We start from the raw sequence: 19,905 nt of genomic DNA on the forward strand, positions 1-19,905 counted from the left end.
GGGGCTGTGTAGAAGCTGCAAGTATAATTGTGAATTCATGTGATACCTAAGCTGATCTTAAGTGTATGTATGTGTGTATTTCCAATAAATTATAGGTGTAGAAATTCATTCCCAGTGCTTGTGTTTATATTTCAACATATTTGCACATAATCCACAAATCAAAAATACTGGCTATTAAGTGGCTGCAGCAGTGTCCTAACTGTTTAATGCAACACAAATAAGCCTAAGATGTAGGCACCACACCGCAAGATACGAGTATAATTGCCATCCTATTGCAACAGAGGCAGGTTGCCTCAATTGTACCATTTACCACAGGTTCCTACACTTGGATAAATGATTTAACCTTTACTGGAGAACTCTCCTCCCATAAACCGTGTGTACTTCCAGGTTGCACGGGCTGGGCTGAGGTTAAGGATGCACTTAACACTCAGCCGGTGAGGCTCGCAGGACGCTTATTTATCTCCATAAGGGCTTTTTTTCTGCTCAGAGCTTACTCGTAAAGGCCAATGCCAGTCATTCCTCGGACGCGTTCCAACTCGCTTGAGCGCACGTTTGGAATGTGCTCCTGCCTCCACCCTCCGTTACGCAAATTACGCACAGATGTTTGCTACTAGTCAGGGTGGAGTTGCGCTTTTTACGTTGAAATTTCCACATCCTGTTCTTAGCAAAAAGAGGCGACAGGCGCGGTGGCCAATCAGCTTTGAGGAACTCAGTCACTCGACCAATCACAAGTTCACAATCCCGGGACTGTCGCGATCTGTTTAGCTCGTCCGTGTACTGTACCGCTCAACATTTCTTGTGGAAATCTTGAGACAAGACAACAACCGGGCTATAGAGAGGGCCTACAGTTGCCAGTTTTGACGGTAAGAACAATATGCTTGAACAGAAGTGTTTTTATAAAGTGGAGGACGTAAGAAACATACTTTAGTTTGGCTGTCCCTTCGAGATAAGTGGCGCCTACAAGTTACTTCCTGCTCTGACAAGGCCGAGATCCCAAGTTACATTTGAGCCCTTTTGTAGCGAATGTTGTGGGCGTTAAAGTTTAATGTTTCCGGTTGTTTTGTTCTCTTCTTGTTACATACCTAGGAGAAACTTCAGAGTGCATCCAATGTGTTAAACGTATTGGTAAAAAGCTTTCTGGTTTCAGTTTTGTAGGTAGTGCCGAACACAGCAGAAAGCCCACAGTGCGGGGCTGTGTGGATACAGCTGTAACAAGCCCCACTGTTCATAAAGCAGTGGATAAACCCGACAGACTTACAGTATGCTCAGTTTGAGTTTGTCTGTCAACCCCAAAGGAAAAGAGCAGACACTTGAATCCACCCAGTAACATTTGTATCATGACCTCACCGCTCTCTGAAGCCCAAATCTTAACATGGAAAACTTGTAATTAGCCGACCGAGCTGGGCAATAGGAAACAGTGCAGGGTATACTTACAGTAAGCTAAACTCTGCCTGCCTGCACTGTCTTAGGTAGTCTGCAGTCACTGCACATCTCTGAGCGCCTATGGGAGTTGCCAATCTCTGATCTGACTCCATACAGCACTGGAGAGTTGAGAGTTGTGTGGGGAGTTTACACTGTCACACACTGATTGTGATTTTTTTCCATCTGTGCACCAGTCTTTCTCTCTTTATATGTAGATTTTTCCGGTTTCACTTCAACTTAGTGGATGCTGGATGGTTGCTGAGTGGAGCAGAACTTTAGTTTTGCTTCTGCTTTAGCTCTGTCTGGCCCAGGTTTTATTTATACAGGCGTGTTGGGGAGTCCCGTGATCATGTGATTTATTTAGGGTTGGATGTAACAACAAAAAGTCATAAACCAGTAAAAAAAAAAAAAGGATTAGTGCTTGACCAAAATGGGTTTTGACAGTGATGCCGATAGTTAGAGAGCAGGGCTGCCAATGGCCGATATACATAACTGATATCCAAACATATTCTATAGAATATTCTGGTATATGTTTACAGCAGGATGCGTGAGCCACCTTCCCAATTCTCAGTTTATCTTATCACAACTGTATGTAATACATAGTAATTCATCTGTCTTTTACTACTTTTTATGTCTGTATGTCTTTGACTTAAATGACTCACTTCCTCTTCCCTCTTTAGGGTTGGGCCCCCCTACCCACAACATCCAACCATGCCTCTGGTTACGAGGAATATAGAGCCGCGGCACGTGTGTCGCCAGACCATCCCTTCCAACATCCGCAGTGAGCTAGAATGTGTCACCAATATCAGCCTGGCCAATATTATCCGCCAGCTCGGCAGCCTCAGTAAGTCCCTGCTGTGTGTGTGTTGGGTGTCATTATGTCATTAAAGTATGGTTTGAATGATTAATAATAACATGTGGCAAATGTGTACAGTTATGGAAGGTACTATTTTAGATTGAGATGAGATTTGAATGTAGGAGTGAATATGCATTGATTGTGCATGTGTGGGACAAATATTTTAATTGATGTAATTCATAAACTTGTGCGTCTATGTAGGCAAATATGCCGAGGACGTGTTCGGGGAGCTGTTTGTCCAGGCTGGAGCTTTTGCAACCAGAGTAAATACACTTGGAGAAAGAGTGGATCGTCTGCAGGTTAAAGTCACCCAGCTGGACCCCAAAGAAGAGGAGGGTAAGTGCTCCCACATGTTAATCGTTACTATTACTGTTTATGTCAGTATCAGATTGGTTCAGTAGTTTGAATATGGATAAATATAATAATAATAATAATAATAATAATAATAATAATAATAATAATAAAATAATCTCTTCCACACGATAAATATTCAATAATATTCTCTCTGTTCTGTCTCTCAGTCTCTCTGCAGGCCATCACTACCCGTAAGGCTTTCCGTAGCAGTCTGACTCAGGACCAGCAGTTGTTCACCAGGCCGTCCTTGCCAATGCCTGTACAGGAAACCTACATAACCTGTAATCCACCCCCACCACTCAACAACCTCAGCCAGTACCGGTAGGTATAATAAAGAAAACACGTGCATGCACATGTGCAGAGATGGAAACACGCACATGCATGTTCTATTTTTGTTCATAATTTAAACCCACGTCTCTGATTCATATACCTTCAAACCTTAACTGGGACTTGGTCTCAAACAGTGACTGTTTAATGAGGTTCAGTCCTTGATATTTATGATTTTTGTGATGCTAAATATCACAGAAAGTCAAAAGGCTGTTTATTCTGTTGCTCAGGAGACATGTAGCCCACCTCTGCAACATCCTTGTGATTCATCATACTGATGCAGTACTCAATGCTGTTGTTTATTAGTGCGTCAACATGTGAAAGATACATTTATTTTGACCCACTGATGTTTTAGTTTTGTTTTGTTGACGTTTTTTTTTGCCAGCCTAAAAACAAGCAAACCTAATGAGAAATCACAGTAACCTCAGACATGCCAAAAAGAGCTAGATTATAATCATATGTGTCACAACCCAGCTGACATATCAGTGAGGTCTTGAATATTAACTAACTGCGAGGCATGATATGTCATCGGAAGTGTGATTCATTAAAAACCAGAAAAGTTATTTCAACAATAATAACAATAAAAGTATAAGCTTGTCCAATTTTATTATAAAGCCTTTTATTATAAAACGGAATTAATGTTGACAATGACAGATCTTTAGGTAGGTAGGATGTGGTGGGATGTGACTAAAGAAAATGTTTCTAAAAAAGGGAAGTTTTATGGTTTGTGAATATATTGGCACATACTGTAAGGCAGATACAGATCTGTTATGTATGTCTGTGGATACAAGATAACAAAGTGTAACTAATACACAAATGTAAATACAATGTTTGTAAATGGTTCCCTGCAGGGACGATGGAAAGGAGGCCCTCAAGTTTTACACTGATCCCTCCTACTTCTTTGACCTGTGGAAGGAGAAGATGCTGCAGGACACCAAGGACATCATGAAGGAGAGACGCAAGCACAGAGTGAGACACATAAACAGGCTCATACACATTAAACAAATAACATGACAGCATGAGTTGAAACAAGTGGACGACATTGGTCACATCCAGTTAAAGCCTCCATGACTCCTTTTCTCTGTTTCTTTTCTGAGTAGAAGGAGAAGAAGGACCATCTAAACCTACGGACACTTAATCCACGAAAGATCAAGACCAGGAAGGAAGAATGGGAACGCCGTAAGATGGGGGAGGAGTTTGTGGTGCCAAAGAATGATTTGATGTAAGTTGAGATTGAGTGAAGTGTGGTTGAACTCTCTGCAGATTGATGGAGTGTGTTTTGGTGAGTTGTGGTCATCCACATGCTCAAGAGGCAACATGTAAAAAAAAAAAAAAATAATGACTTGACAAATACATTTCTCTCTCTAGTTGAGACAGTAAAAGGACAGAATGGGCAATCGCTTGGTAAATTCCATTCTCCCCTGTTTTATCAGCCAATCTGTACACAGTGATATGGGTGGTACGTCCTGTCTGAAAATGTTCTCAGGGGCTTGGGTGTTGCACTGGCTGTCATTGGCACATTGCGGTAAACAAATGTGTGAATCACATTAGGCCTTAACGTTGATTATTTTTAGATTATTGCATGTGACATATAATGATCACATGGTAAACATGTTAAAGAAATGAATTGTGTCAAAATAAGTTTTTTGTCATTGTCAATTTGTCATTAAAGGAACAAATTAGAGTCACATTAGTATTAGTATAGTGTTTTGTAAGAAATCTTGTATGTAACTCATTCACGAGCCAGGCCTAAAAACAATAATCGGTTAAGATGTTCAACTGAAGAACAAGCCAGTCTTTTATCTCTGTGTAAGTGACTGCGCTTTGTGTTATTTTAATAGCTGTGTGAACCAGTCAACACATGCGTCATTTCACTATTTGCGTCTTCTGCTGTAAATGCATGTATGATACTTCCTCTTAAATCTTTTCATGGTAATTTCTCATAAGCAAACAGTACACGACCCATGACTGCTAAATAGGTCTTTAGATGCTCTGTGTTTTTTTTATCTAGGTCATTTGCATGTCTAGATTTCAGAGAACAGAGATGACATGCTGTATGTTGGACTGATAGTGATGTCTTTAATTTGTTTATAGGAATTCTTCTGAGGGTCTAAATGGCAGTATTGGATCTGGAGAAGGTTTCACTTCTGAAGGCCTCGAGCAGAGTACTGGCTCCTTTGCTTATGAGCCCAGCTCCCCGATGTCGCCACCTGGCGCTGATGACTTCCTGCCTCCTCCACCTCCAGACATGGCGTAAGTAGCCTCTTGGTTTTAGGCACATCTACCAAACATATTATAAACCTACTGTTTGAGATCCATTTTGTCATTTAACGTCTCGAACTTCCACTCTGTCACCTGCAGGTATAATGACGGGCAGTACGGAGCACCTCCCCAGAAGCGTGTCAGCGTGCTTAGTCCGAGCCACCCACCTCCTGCTCCCCCCATGGCCTCTTCCCTGCCCAACTCTCGCCCCAACCTCTCCCCTCCCCCTGCACCTCCTCCTCCTCCTCCACCCTCTGGCTTTGGGGCTCCCCCACCTCCCCCTGGCTTCGACACCCCACCTTCCCCTCCTCCACTCTCCTCCTCTCCTTCCTCTTATCCCTCCCCACCTGCTCCCCCTCCTCCACCTGCTATGTCCGCTGTTTCTCCTCCTCCTCCACCACCTCTGCCTGCAGGTGGTGGTCCACCACCTCCACCTCCTCCTCCTCCTCCCCCTGGCCCTCCTCCCTTATCCATGAACAACTCTGCTCCCCCTCCTCCCTCTGGTGGTGGTGGGGCACCCAGTTCTGCTCCCAAACCTCCGCCAGAGCCTGCTCCTGACGGTCGCAGTGACCTGCTGCAAGCCATCCGACAAGGTAACAGGAAACCGATCAACATAAAATGTATATTTGCAGTCCTCACTGCTGATTGGCTGAATAATAAATTTAAACTAGTGAAACAAGTAAAACAACATATAACATATCTAAGGTACTTACTAGTATTTCTGTTGTATGCTGCTTTAGACTCTACTACATTTCAGAGACAAATATGTAATTCACTCTGTTACGTTTATTTGACACTTGAAGTTATGAGATACTCTTCAGATTAAGATTATGGAGACCTAATGAGCGTATAAAAGCAATGCATTGTTTCATAAAAGTTAATTAAACTGTAAATTAAAATAACCGACAGTATAAATAAAAACTTGGCTCCACTTCAGCCAGCTACAATATTAAATTGCTGCTTACACATTGAGGCATTGGTAATGTTTTTCCAATGCTATAATGTATAATAATAATATTAAAAAGTCTGCATTATGAGTACCTCTTTTTTGGTGCCAGACAAACAGACAAAGTTATATTTACGTTCAGTATTTGAGTATATACATTGTGTATCCTTCCACTAAAAAACAGCTGGTGGCAGTAATGTTTCTTTGCACATTACTGCCACCAGCTGTTATTTAGTGGAATAGCGTTAAACTATTCATTAAACATTTTTGAGTATGCTACACAAACAAAGTAGGGACCCTTTAATAAAAATGTTCCTTCATAGCAGCAAAAACTCCATGGGGTATCTTAAGTACATTTTGCTAATAATAATGATCTATTTTTGCCTCAAATAAAATGCTTTTTTGACATAATTTGAAATTAATATTTTACACTATGTTTGTCTGTACAATGACAGGATGCTCCTTGTAAAGTATTATACAGATGTTGTCAGGCCCACTCACTCACTGTAACTAACTCCCTTTATAGGTTTTAACCTGCGTAAGGTGGAGGCACAGCGGGAGCAGGAGAAGAGGGATCACTTTGGCAACGATGTGGCCGCCATCCTGTCCCGTCGTATTGCCGTGGAGTGCAGCGACAGTGAGGATGACTCTTCGGAGTTTGACGATGAGGAGTGGTCTGAATGATTGTCATCCCTTTTCATCTTCACTACCACCTCCGTATCTTTCCTCAGCTGTAAACAACATCAGCGTATTTCCATTCAGATCACATTCTTAAGTACTTGTAAAGCTGGGGTCCATGTTCTGTGTGTCTGTTAGATTTTGAGTGTGTGCGCACATAGTATGTACATTCCTCGACCCAATTATTTCTATTTATCCAAAATTATTTAGAACAGAGGTGCAAAAGTCCAAAGATTGAGCGAAAGAGTGTGATTGTGTCTGTGCTAATTTTCCATTGCTTTCATTGGATGACACAGTTGAGTGTGTGATGTGATGCACGTCTCTCTGCTGAATCTGTACATAAACCCGTCACCTCTGTCTTTATCTTAGTGTCTATTAGAATCAGATGTCCTTTAATGTCAGATTTTATCTGCTTTGGTATATTATGGCAAAGGGTAATAAAGAAGGAGTACACACACAAGCATGCAACCTCTTCCATACACAGTATTTCTATGTACTCAGTGGAAAGACGTCAAAACATTCTCGCTCATTTATAGATTATATGATATAGATGTATAGTTTATATTACATATTGAATCATATCTACTAAAGATAATGAATGCAATCCCTTGATATACCTTGAAGTCCACTCTTTATCACTTTTCCTTTCCTCACTTTCGTACTCAGTCTAATTTTTTTTTCTTCTGTGGTTGTCATGGGAGCAGTTGACTTGTAGATGAGACGTGGTTGAAGATTATAAACAAATTCATGAATGAATTATTCAGTGCGATAGGGGAAGCATTGGCTCATGCCAGACACCTGGGGTGATAGATGAGATCACCATACTGAACATATGCAGACATTTAACACAATTATCATGATTCAATTTGTACCGTGTATCAGCTCCGTTGCATTTTTCTTCCTGCAGTTTTTATTTTGACCTTTTCTGGGGATGAACTAGGCTCTGATGCTTTAATTACAGGCAGCAGGATAAAGCAAAATGCTGCCTGATAAGTGCCTTTTTTTAATACTGCATTTAAGTATCAGTGCTGGTTTATTTTGGTTATCTGCAGTGGTGGTCACCGATGTCTGTCGCTTCCAAAAAAATATCAACAGCTGCCATTGATGACTCAAATATAGAACTGACTGATGTTTTAGTGTGGACCGCATATTTTTCAAGTGCCTTTTTATTTTTATTTTTATTTTTATTTTTATTTTTGTGTTTAAAGCACAATCACACAGCATGCTTAGCCAAAGTTCTGCTTCTCCTGCCTTAAATTTTCCAAATGATTATAGTTATTTCAATAAAAATAGAGTGAATTACAGTCATTGTTTGGATGTCTTTTCTGTGAGAATGAATAGTGTGTATGCTGTGAAGTGTTAAATAACAAGTCTCCAAGAATGTCAAGCCTTGGCATAAGACTCCTCATGCTTTATCCGTGACTCATCCTCTTTATGTCAGTGCTAGAGATTTTTTCACAGTCAGTGCCCGCCCGGTGCTGACTGTGTAGGGAGTGTGAAAATGAGTCGCCTGGATGAAAGTTCTAAAAATGAGTAGGAGGAGAGAAAAACCTCTTGCATAATCACTATATCCTCATACCAAGGCTGCTTTGTAGGTTTTAAAGGATGCAGTGGGTGCAAAGTGATGGTAATGAAAGTGAAGATTGCTTTATCCACCAAATAATTCAGGATACAGGAATAGATAGCAGCAGTCTGCCTGATTGAGTTAAGGAGTGAGAGAGAGAGACAAACGGACTAAAAGCCTCAGCAGCAGTAAAGAGAAGAGTGCTGACATCACCAAGTAGAAAAAAAGCATATTTATTATTCATCAGTATAAAATATTCATTCATTTCAAAAAGGCTGTGCAACATGAACATATGGTCAGTACCTTTCAAAGTGCCTGTAACAGCATGTGCAAAATAGAATCTCAAAAATCTAGAACATTGTGTTTTCTTGTTATTCAAGTAAATAAAACTGGACTTTGGATCACACGTCATTACACTGTGATATGCTTACATTTAAAATCTGTCCTCTCATCTTAAAGTGCCGACGTTCATTAAATCCACTTTTTATGACTGGGGATATATATAGCATCCCTGTGATTGTGTCAGTCTGGGAATCCAGTGGATCTACAATTGACTGGATGAGGCACAAAGTACATACAAGACAGCATGTTTAGTCTTTTGTCCCAAGATGGCTGCCAGCCAGGACAGTCCAGGACATTCTGATTCACAGAAGGACTTCATCTCTCTGCTGCTTGCGTGTGTGGGAGTATGTGTGTGTGTGTGTGTGTGTGAGAGAGACTTAATGTTCTTGATTTGGATGAGAGTCAATGCAGCTATGTGCGTATTTTGGCACACAAACAGTGATATGTCTGGCATAGATTGTATGGTCGTTTGAGTCTGGCAAAGTTTGGCAGTCTACACATCAACAGGGTAGTGTACGTGTGTGTTTTGTGTGTATTTGTGTGGGCAGCAGGCCTGGAGCAGCACTTTGCGAATGTCTTTGTTTCTTAGACTGTAGAGTATTGGGTTCAGCAACGAGCTGCCCGCTGCTGGCACCAAGGTGGCATAGGTGTACAGAGGAGGGCTGGACGCATCTCCCAGCAGCCCCCAGAGGGAGAAAGGCATCCAGCAGCCTACAAACACACTGAGCACCAGGATCAACCGAGAGAAGCCTCTCCCACTGCTGTGTTTGTTTGCATATGATTGGTTGGCAGGGAGAAAGTGCCTCTGGGTAGCAATGGCGTGGGCATGCCGCCTTGCCACACGGCAGATCCCAGCGTACAATTGCAGGGTTACCATGACAACCACCAGGAAGCCACCACACAGCAGCGATAGGTATGTCCGGGTCAGAGGTCGGGCTACAGAACAGGAGTTTGGCTCTCCCAGACAGTGCCATCCCATTGCAGGCCCAGCCCCGATGATACATGCACCCAACCAGACCAGGAGCAGGAGGATGGCGGCTCTGTGACGTGATTGGCTTGAACCATAGGTGAGGGCGTGGCTTAAAGACAGGTATCGGTCCAAGGCAACACCCATCAGGCTACAAAGTGAGGCAGTCAGTGATGTCACCAGCAGTCCTGAGGTCAGCAATTCTGACCAATCACTGGGCTCCACACAGAACAGGAAGAGGAAGTGCAGGACCAGAGCAACGCCTGCCAGGAGGTCAGCAAGTCCAAGGCTAGCCAGCAGCAGGAAAACAGGGGCGCGAAGAGACGGGGTGGCCAAGATGGTGGTGACAACTATTGCATTTTCAGTGGCAATGAGAGTTCCTGAAACACACAGTGCCACGCCCCACACCGTGAGGGGCGGGACTTCATATGGAGGTGAGCTACCCAACTGGTCCAGAGGGAAGAAGGGGTCTGCACCTGAGGACTCGTCCCAGCCCAGGTCAGAGGCGTTCAGGATCATGGCTTATCAGCAGTCACAGAAAAACAACCTAAGAGAGAGAAAAAAGGAAGAAAGACATGTCGGCATTAGCTTTAATGGGTCATTAGCATCTGCCTTTGCAAACAGCCTTTTGCTTGACCAGAAGTTGTGGTTTCAGCCTGTGGAGCTGCTGCAGGCTGGATGTAGCAGAAGTAGACTTAATGTGGTAATGGGGAACTTAAGATGTTACACTCTTATAATCAAAAGCTGTTGAGCTATATAAAATTAGATTATCACTGTGAGTGCATTAAGTGGTATTAGTGATCTCCCTGCACTCTCTTGCTCCTTTCATTTGTAATGATATGTTGTCCTGTATTGTTTATTATTTCATAAAATATATATAATTATTATTTTCAATTATAAAAAATAGATTTATTTAGTTGGTTAGCAAGTATTGGGACAGATACATAAGCATATAGTAGTGGCTGATTAGGCTGTAGCCTATATACACCCTAATTTAAACCCATCTTGTCCCTGGATGATCTTTAATTTAGATAAAAAAAACTCTTACGTTGCAATAAAAAATAAGAAATAAGTTATTACATTTTAGGCTGTAAAAAACTTGAAACTGAATTGCACCTCTCAGATAATCGATTTTTTCATCTGAATGAATAAATTTAAATTTCTTAGATTACCACAAATAATTTTATATAATTGTCCTGCTGAAATGTCAGTGACGTCACCATATGTAGTTTTGTGGCCAATCATAGTTAATCGATCCATTTTTTAGGCGTAATGCAACGCAATAGATATACCAAAACATGAACGCATCATTGGGCTATCATTGATTAAAGTATCATACATATAGTTTTTTAGCACGTCACTCTGAATCCGGACTTTCCACCCAATTAGTTTTATCTTGTCACAGGTTTCAGGAGCATCCAAACAGCTTTCATATGATTAATGCTGAGGCTGCTAAATCTGTAAACTCACAGATTAAGTTAGTGATCTCCAGTCTGAGGTTTCCCTCTTGTTACTGTCCAAACATGATGTCCGTCTACAGGAACACACTGTGTATACCTGGGACAGATTGTGCGTGTACCATGCAGCGCCTCATATCTCCAATGAGAAAGCTTGTGCTGGTAATTAGGCGACAATTAGGCTATTTAAAGAATTCGCCTGTTCAGACGCTTGTGCTCTCCAGTATGTGATCTGCTTGTTTTTTTTTAGTACATGTCAAAATGTACTGCTTGCCTACTGGGAGGGAATACCACATCGCAAATGTAATATATTAATGTTATTTTAAGAATATATATATATATATTGCTCATACAGGAGGAGTCTTTTTTTGGAGTCTTTCATCCTCCTCCCTCTCACGTCTCATTGTGAGGAGGTATATCCCACCTCCTGGTGCGGAGGTCCCTGTTGTATAATACAATTGCAGGTTCATTGCACCGCAGAGGATGTCCCCAACACACGCACGCACACATTCACGCATATACAGACTTGTATACATGTAAAATATGGAGTATTCATCTTACCTTTTTAACACGATTCCGTGATTCCTTTGCAAGAGTTAAACAGATCTGCTCTCTCCTCTTGTAAGACCCAAATGATGGAGATGGGGGGATGCTGTCGGCAGTGATGCTCGGCACCAGTTTAAATAAGGAGGACAATCCCTGTGTATGCCACCGTGCTCCCTCCTGTCTTCATCAAAGTTGCGCCAAACTCTCACTTGCCGTCGCTTGCATCCCTTCTTCTTCTTCTTCAATCTCGTCGGAGCGCTTATGGGAGGCAGAATGGATGCTCTGGCGCGCTGATCATCCACAAGAGCGCCAGCCTGACGTCAGTGACTGGGAGGCTCGACCAATGAGGTGCCGGCACTGAGGATGCGGGGAGAGTAGGGAGGGGGTGTGTATGGAGTAATTTCATTCAGAAAAATGCGGCATCTCTGTCGTCCCTCCCACTGCGGTTCACTCTTGTTCTCATTTCTGGTAAATAATGACCACCAATAGACACACACACACATTTTCTCAATAAGACCCAGGAGACTTCCTTGAATGAGAGGATATTGTTCTGAGTGGGGCAGGGCTCAGAGGTATCGAGCTGTGGGGACAGAGCTCAGGGCTGCCGCTGTCCACAGTGCTGAAACGCATCAGGATGACTCATGGGGAGATGTCCGGCAGGGCACCAGTTATCTGTGGGAAACAGACACTATCGTCCAGTTTGGCTCAAAATGTGACTTAATTGCCCCTTGCCATACCCAAAACCCTGCGACAACTTATATCTTTTATATAATTATTCATTATTAGTGATACTATTGGCACTGGTCTATGTGGTGTGTATTTAAATTGTACATTATGAGGTTCACACATGTCATCTAATAAACCTGAAATCATTTATAAACCTTACAAGCATGTGTGTTATGGTGTGCATGGGGAGGGGGTTTCCTGTAATCAAACGAAAGCAGAAATGCCCTTTATTTAGCTTGTTATCTAAGGTATTGATTTGTCTTTTGATTTAAACAGGCCCCTGACTCCTCTGACTCCTGCAGAATCATAACAGCAGCAGGGAATTCGTGGCTTCCCCGGTTTGATAGTGTACGTGGGTGCTGCAGTTGTCTACGTGGTCGCGCATATCAATGCGCTAACTGTGGGGGTGGTGGGTGGTGGGTGGTGAGGAGATCTCGTCCTGCTCGAGCCATATTAGGACACACTTCCTGCTGATAAACCCCTCCTACGTCGCTTAGAGGGTCTGAAGAGCAACACTTGTCACCTTCAGAATAACAGCTGTTTTTCTTACCTGAATACCTAATTTTCTCCATGTCCTATATTTTTCATGACACATTTAATAGTACTACTACAAACACATTATATATGAATCACATGTAATAATTTAAGGTTAGCTTTTACAAATCTGTGCAATTTATCCAGGTGATTCTTCCCTTCTAAGACACTACAGACTGTGATGGATTCCTATTTTATATCCTTGCACTAATGTCTTTTATTCACTTATATGATTTATGTGTATGTGTACATATACTAACACTAACAAGTGTAAATTGCAGCATTATCCGGTTATCTGTCGCTGGTGTATCGATTTTTGCCAGCAGTGGGAGAAACAGTGGAGGAGGAAATCGTGTCCGACAGGACTGCGGAATATCCCTTTGTGTTTTTGTAGCACGCCGACTCACAAACCAGCCACCCTGCAGAGCTGCACAGATGTACCCAGACAATGTGTGAGAGAGCATATGAGATGTGGGAGTGGAGGAGGAGCAACACGTGGGAGGAGGTGATGGCGGAATTCATTGCATAAAGGAGACAAGTGTGTCGTGATTCTGGGCTCAATGCACCTGATTTTGAGGGGCTTGGCCGAGTCCTGTATACTGTATGACTCAGTGCATCTACATTTCAAATCAGCACTTTGAAGGTCGAAGCACTAGTACTGTTTGTGCTGATACATTTGCATGTGTGTGTACAAGGGTAAAGCAGGGAGTAATGGAGCCTTGACTAGTCTGAGCTCCCTTTTACTGCTTTATTTCTGTCACCATTTCACATTGTGATCAATCAGACTTCTAAATCAGACTTTCTCAATCAATCTCAGGCTTGTTCAGGCATTCTGTCTTGTGTCCAGATGCTGTACATCCAGCTTATGTATTGATAGTTGTAACTGTAAGAAACTGTCACAAACTTGTAATTGATTAGTGATCAGATTTTACTTTTTACATTTGCTCTAATCTTATTTGTGCTTGGCTAATACAGCTTGTGTAAAGTATTGCATATCAATTATCTTGCTTCATACTAAATATGGACTTCAAACTATTGTCTGCATTGTTTGTCACAGGCGAATCAATAGTGTTTGAGAAAATTGACAAGTGACTAGGCTGCACTTCATCGCAGTCAGTGACACATTTGAGGTGATAATAGACTGCTGACGTATAGGCTGTCTACTGACCTACGTAGTCACATGTGTTCTGACCACTTCTAGTCACAGTGTTCTAGTGTTCACACCTACAGTACATTTAGAGATGTGCTAATTAGATTGGATCATTCAAGAGGCATATTGTTAACTACTATCATTAACTACTGTATCAGACACATTCCTAATTAAAATGAGAACCCTGACTGCACTAATCAACTGCCTTAATCCAGCTTTTTCCAGAGGAAGCCTGTTGAGAAATTTTCTTTAGTTTGAGTATTCACATGAAAAATATGTGATTCTGGTTCTAGTTTATTTCCTAGAACAATGGTTGCCACTCTTACATGGCTTGTGACTGCTTAAAATGAAGCGATTTTCACAGTTTATGACCTTGGAGTAAACATGAGTTCTGATCAGTTTGAGTACAAAGTGATTTTTCCTTCTCAAGTTGAGAAAGGATTTGTATGTGAGAGTATCAAGTATTTCACAAGAAAAAAAGTCAGAAAAAATCAAATAATCTTACCCTTTCAACCAGGTAGTGGTTAAGGGTGAGAAAGTACACCATTGTATCTGTATCAGTTCAACCAAATAAATGATCTGTATTTATATCCGTACTCGGAATGGGGCTTAAACTGGAAGTTAATACATTTAAACCTGAAACCAATATGGGTTGAACAGAAGTTGCTTTATTTATTAGAAAACTATTACTACCATGAAATTTGTTTCAGACCTTTATGGTGCACAGAGAATAAATTATACTCCCCTAACTTCTCCTGACTGCATCAGCTGTACTTTGTGTTTAGTGCTAATTAGCTAATGTTAGCCTGCTACCATACTAAACTGAGATAGTGTTGCATTACACCAGCTCAGCATGTTAGCATTGTCACTGTGAGCATGTTAGCATGCTGATGTTGCATTTAGCTCAGAGCAGAGCTGTGCCTAAATACAGCCTCACAGAGCCACTAGCATGGACGTGGACTCTTAATCTGTCTTCTTTTCTGTCTTATTCTCTAAATTATCTTATGACCCCTCAGATTTATCTTGGGAGCCACTGTACTATATACTATTATTATAAAATAATGAGGGCAAATAATGAGGGTTCTTAAATGACTTTGTGTTCATCCTTAATTTGTGCAGTTGGTCCCACTATGGTTTATGGTGTTTGTAAGGACATATATGTGAAAGAAGGTGTGTGTGCATGCAATGCCTGCTGGACTAAACAGGTGTCACTTCGTCTAAACTGGTGTGTATTTCAGGAAGGTTGAGGTGGGCCAGTTGGTTGCCAGGAAACCAAGTTTGGGTGTCGCTCATGTTACACAGATCTCTGTGTCTCTTGTCTTTCTCTCTTTCCCTCTGTGTCCTAGCCAGGAGCCGTACCTCTGTTTGCAACTATTGGATACCCTTTTGAGGACTTACCGACGATATTTTTATTGAAAACATTTTGTTGATACTAATTCTTCTCCAGGCAACAAAGTTTCCAGCAGTCAGTTGCACTTGTTGGTGCTCTGTGGCTGTCAGGATGCAGCAGCTGGCATTGAAGGTCTTCTGCTCCACACTGCTGCTTCTTGCAGTGGTGCCCTCTGTGTACTCGCAGTCAGGTATGGGTCCATCCTTAAGTCTTACTTTTATGTTTTTTTTCATCTTAGTGTATTTTGGTCAGAAACCTATTGCTGTATCTTCCTACACGTAGCATCAGATGTCTCCTTCCAGTGTCTTTCCTTGGTAGTATCTCTTCTATTATTCCCTGTGATGATGGCTTGTTCTCCAGTATTTCATAAGAACTGACAATTCGCAAACATTAGAGAGGTTAATGACAATCTGTTATTGCTTCTTTGGCATTACTCTTGAATTTTGCCTACTCAATATTGCCTATTCTGACGCTGTCCAGACTTGTGGAAAGTCTTGTTTGAAACAAAATGTTTCTGTGGAAAGATAATTGTGAATTTGTCAATCAATTTGTTTTAAGTGACACTTCCAGTTGACTGCCAGTTTTGTCCCTCCTACAGATTGTTCTCAAGCCGAGTCATGTGACCTGTGCGTTGGAGAGTCCATGCTGAACCTGACAGGCTGTGTCTGGAGGCTTTGTCCAGATGGTGACGCGGCGCATGCACACACACACACACAGACACACACACACGCAGACACACACACACATGCAGACACACACACCTCTGACCTCTGATAGTAATTCAATCATCATAGCTGCTGTAACATAAGCTTCCCTGGTTTGTACAAGATGACTGAATTATTTAGTATGCCAGGAACATACACATGATACACACACACACGTACAGACACACTAAAATGCTTGTTCTTTCTGTCTCAGGTAATGACACAGGCATGTGTGTGACTGATGAGGGCGACTCAGCAGACAACGGCATGAACTGTAGCTGGACTAGAGTGTCTGAATTGTGCACAGGTAGCAAACAATACACTCCAAAATGAACATGAGATATTTCTCTGCTGCCTCATTAACTATTATCTCTTCTGCATGTTTTATTGTAGTTGTGGAGACTGTAGCTGATGGAGGTAAAGGTGACTCAGGTAAAGTGTATCATCTCTACTCCAGCATCCACTTACACCCCCTCCTCTTTCTCTTGCGTCAGTTATTATTCCCATAAGAGCTGAGTAAAATGTTCCCCAGTGCTGCTCAGTCATTTCCACCTGTACAAAATCCCAGAATTTCTCTGAAAAATCTGATGCTCTATTATTTTTCCGTTCTGCAATCAAACTCTTCATTTTTCTTTCCCTCCAGGTGACGGAAGCAACACCCCAGAGTTCTCCCAGGCCAGGTTTGACATGTCCAGTTTCATTGGAGGCATCATACTAGTGCTGTGTGTGCAGGCGGGTGGCCTCATTGCTATGCGCTTCCTCAAAACCAAAGAGCAGAGCAGCTATGACCCCATGTGAGTTTGCGCATGTAGGTGTTAGAGAACTGAGAATTTAGCGTGACTGCACCAGTTCAAGTATGTGAGTGTAAATGTGTCTGTGTCACTGTGTTAAGCTATGGTCTGTTGGTGCAACAGCAGCCTCTGGTGGCAGGAGTGATCAACAGCAGCCAATATACATCAAGAGCCACCTTTAACATCCCTCTAGATTGTGTTTTGATTCTGCTCACAAACCCCATCTGTCCATATGATCAAATTCTGTCTGTCTTCACACAGAGAGCAGCCACAGTGAAGACAAGATGTGTGAAGGACAAACAGATGAGGGTGGAGGACAGCAGAGCAATGACTCATCGATTTGTGACGACAAGAGATTTTTTTTTTTTTTTTTCTGAGCCCTTGTCATTTTTGGTTTGGTCCCCATGTGTACCCCTGGGGGTTGGGTGTGTTTATAAGAGGACATTTTTCTCATAATACTGCATTGTGTAACGAGTGTATGTGCATGTGTTCACTGTGTTTGTATAGTATTTATATTTCAGACATTTTGCCTGTTGGTAATCTGACAAATAAGGAACAAAAAGCCTCAGATGTTCTCAGCACCTTTAGCGATTTATCTTTGGTATCAAACCCACCATAAATTTTTACAAGTACTTAAATAACATGCAATTAGCTGTATCAATGTTTCAACTGTGTAAATAGTACAGTGCAACTGTGGGAAAGGATGATATAATGCCATGTAGACAGTAGGTCAGACAAGGCCGTAACAGGCATTTTAAAGTTTTTTTCAAGAACACTAAAATAGACCAAAATGAGGCCCTAGACATCAACTTTGTAAGATTTTTTTTTCATCTAAGAATACTTTTGTGTTTCATGTGAAGTTGAGTTACTTTCTAGTGTTTTATTGAGACCAAAAATTAAAATACTTATGTATGTTATATATTTATATAATTTGTCAACTTGCAGCGAGTTATATAATTTAGCTAAGGACTAAGGAGCCATCTCAACAATTCCTGGGAATACTTAACAATATAAGATCTAAGGCCCAATAGTAGCAGACCTTTGAATGTCATCCAGTATGGCTTTCTGATTTGTGTGTGTGTTTTGTTTTGACTTGTCTTTTTTTATAAATTAATTTTCTGTTTTGACTGCTCATTACATACATATCAGCTTTAACCCTTTAATAACAGTTCAAAGAGATTTGATGTGACCCTGTTTACTCGTGCTAATGCTAGATAAGTTGATCAATATGAATGTGTTTGATTTTGTTGTGATGCCATTACAATGAAACATGCTTAAAAAAGGCTGGCAGCCTGAATAAACTAAGGATAAACACCTCTCTGTGTGTCTAACTGTGTGTGTGGGTCAGGTCTGCTTTTGTGCATGCAAATGAGGAGTCGGTAACAGCTAATCACAGTAAGACCTTGTACAGTACGTTTTGAGTGCATACAGTATTTGCACATACCAGCAGAGTGAGTAAACGGTTTCTGCCGTAACCTGGGTGCGACCAGAAATGGGCTTCCAGTATCTGCAGATAACAATCACCTATTAATCCTTACTCTAGGTGTCAGTAAGGATTCCCAGCATGCAGCAGGGGCAGATTGTGGGTAGAGGCCTTGTGGGGAGCAGCAGGATTGTTGGTTGGATGCACCAGCCGCTGTCTGTGCCAGGACCTACAGGCTTGAATAAACCCACACAAAAAAAGCTCCCCAACAAGGCAGACTGTGGCTGTCATCCAAGTCTGTTGACAAAGGACAGGACTGAATACAGGTCTTTTTCACTCTCAATCCACCACCCTCCCCCAACACACACAAAAACACACTTCCAATGAGAGAAAGGGACATCTAGCACACACATATTACCACAGATTACAATAGTCCACAATAAAAAGTTGAGGCAGGTTTCTCTGTACGTGTATGTGTGTGTGTGTGTGTGTGTGTGAGTAGAGTAGGTGCACCCTCAGTATGTGGCCAACTGTGTGTTTAGCAGGTGTGGACAACTACAAGAAGGAAAGTTATATCCCACCTCCACCCTGCCATTGGTAAAACATCCGTGTGTGTGTGTGTGTGAGTCATATCACACAGTCAAACAAACACAACGCTGGCTACTAATCTGACGCTCAAACACACACACACACACACACACACACACACACACTCACTCACACACACACTCCTCCTCCTCTCTGTGTGTTTTCTGTTCCGTCTCATGCTCTGCTCCCAGCTGACCGCAGCCCCTGTGCGGACTAACTCGGGAGGGCGTGTTCACTGCGTTTACTCTGCACACATACCTCGACACACACACACACACACACACACACCGAACTCGGGACAACTTTTTACTCGACTTTTCACAGATGGAACAGTCGGAAGCTGTCAAGTAAGGTAACACAGCTTTGACTTTTATGTTTCTTCTGTGTTTGTGTTTTTGTGAATTTGGGAGGGGAGAGAGTTCAACCTTTTTGATCTAGAAGGGGAAAAAGTGGCGACAGGTGTCCTCTCTCTCGCGGTGTTTGTGATGAGGGAAGTGCTGCATGGGCCTGTTTACCCTCGAGGGAAAACTTCATAGAAATGATCAAGATCAGACACTTTAATACTTTTTCAAAATATAGCACTAAATATGTCAGATGGTGTAAAAAAAAAAAAAAGAACAGCAACTGTTTTATCAATTTAGTATATCACTGCAAACGTTGCTACAGGAATATAAGTAGTATTATTATGACTATATCATCTACTACACGCTACAACATTATTATTTGTGTGTTGTTAGGTGACAGCTTTATGAAAGCTGTGGTGCTCTCGTTGCGATATCCTGTTTGCCAAACTCCTAAACGCCTGGACAGGAGACTCCTATTGCGCACGCGTTAATAACTCAAAGGTAAGCAGCCTCAAGCACGCACACACACACACA

At 41.9% G+C, this 19,905-nt stretch overlaps 4 protein-coding genes across 4 annotated transcripts in view; 3 read left to right on the forward strand and 1 right to left on the reverse strand.

Moving 5' to 3' along the window:
• Positions 1-737: 737 nt before the first annotated feature.
• wasf2 (WASP family member 2) lies at positions 738-8,149 on the forward strand. Its single transcript, XM_035681716.1, has 9 exons — positions 738-863; positions 2,103-2,266; positions 2,480-2,614; positions 2,800-2,953; positions 3,811-3,928; positions 4,060-4,181; positions 5,054-5,212; positions 5,321-5,814; positions 6,694-8,149. Exons 2-9 carry the CDS (start codon positions 2,134-2,136, stop codon positions 6,849-6,851), a joined length of 1,473 nt encoding a protein of 490 aa, XP_035537609.1. The 5' UTR covers positions 738-863; positions 2,103-2,133; the 3' UTR covers positions 6,852-8,149.
• A 736-nt stretch (positions 8,150-8,885) lies between these two features.
• gpr186 (G protein-coupled receptor 186) lies at positions 8,886-10,237 on the reverse strand. The gene has a single exon (XM_035681717.1). It carries the CDS (start codon positions 10,235-10,237, stop codon positions 9,245-9,247), a length of 993 nt encoding a protein of 330 aa, XP_035537610.1. The 3' UTR covers positions 8,886-9,244.
• A 5,203-nt stretch (positions 10,238-15,440) lies between these two features.
• cd164l2 (CD164 sialomucin-like 2) lies at positions 15,441-17,907 on the forward strand. Its single transcript, XM_035681954.1, has 6 exons — positions 15,441-15,711; positions 16,120-16,206; positions 16,440-16,524; positions 16,566-16,657; positions 16,869-17,019; positions 17,278-17,907. The coding sequence occupies exons 1-6, from the start codon at positions 15,633-15,635 to the stop codon at positions 17,291-17,293; spliced, it is 510 nt and encodes a 169-aa protein (XP_035537847.1). The 5' UTR covers positions 15,441-15,632; the 3' UTR covers positions 17,294-17,907.
• Positions 17,908-19,244: 1,337 nt separating this feature from the next.
• Positions 19,245-19,905, forward strand: part of sytl1 (synaptotagmin-like 1) — a 9,545-nt gene continuing 8,884 nt past the window's right edge. The window contains exons 1-2 of the mRNA XM_035680810.1: positions 19,245-19,379; positions 19,765-19,872. The gene's annotated coding sequence lies outside the window, so the exon portion shown is untranslated. The remainder of the gene's footprint in view (positions 19,380-19,764; positions 19,873-19,905) is intronic.

This window comes from Morone saxatilis, unplaced genomic scaffold (genome assembly GCF_004916995.1).
Source record: "Morone saxatilis isolate NCDOM2014 unplaced genomic scaffold, NCSU_SB_2.0 Contig9, whole genome shotgun sequence".
Classification (NCBI taxonomy): domain Eukaryota; kingdom Metazoa; phylum Chordata; class Actinopteri; family Moronidae; genus Morone; species Morone saxatilis.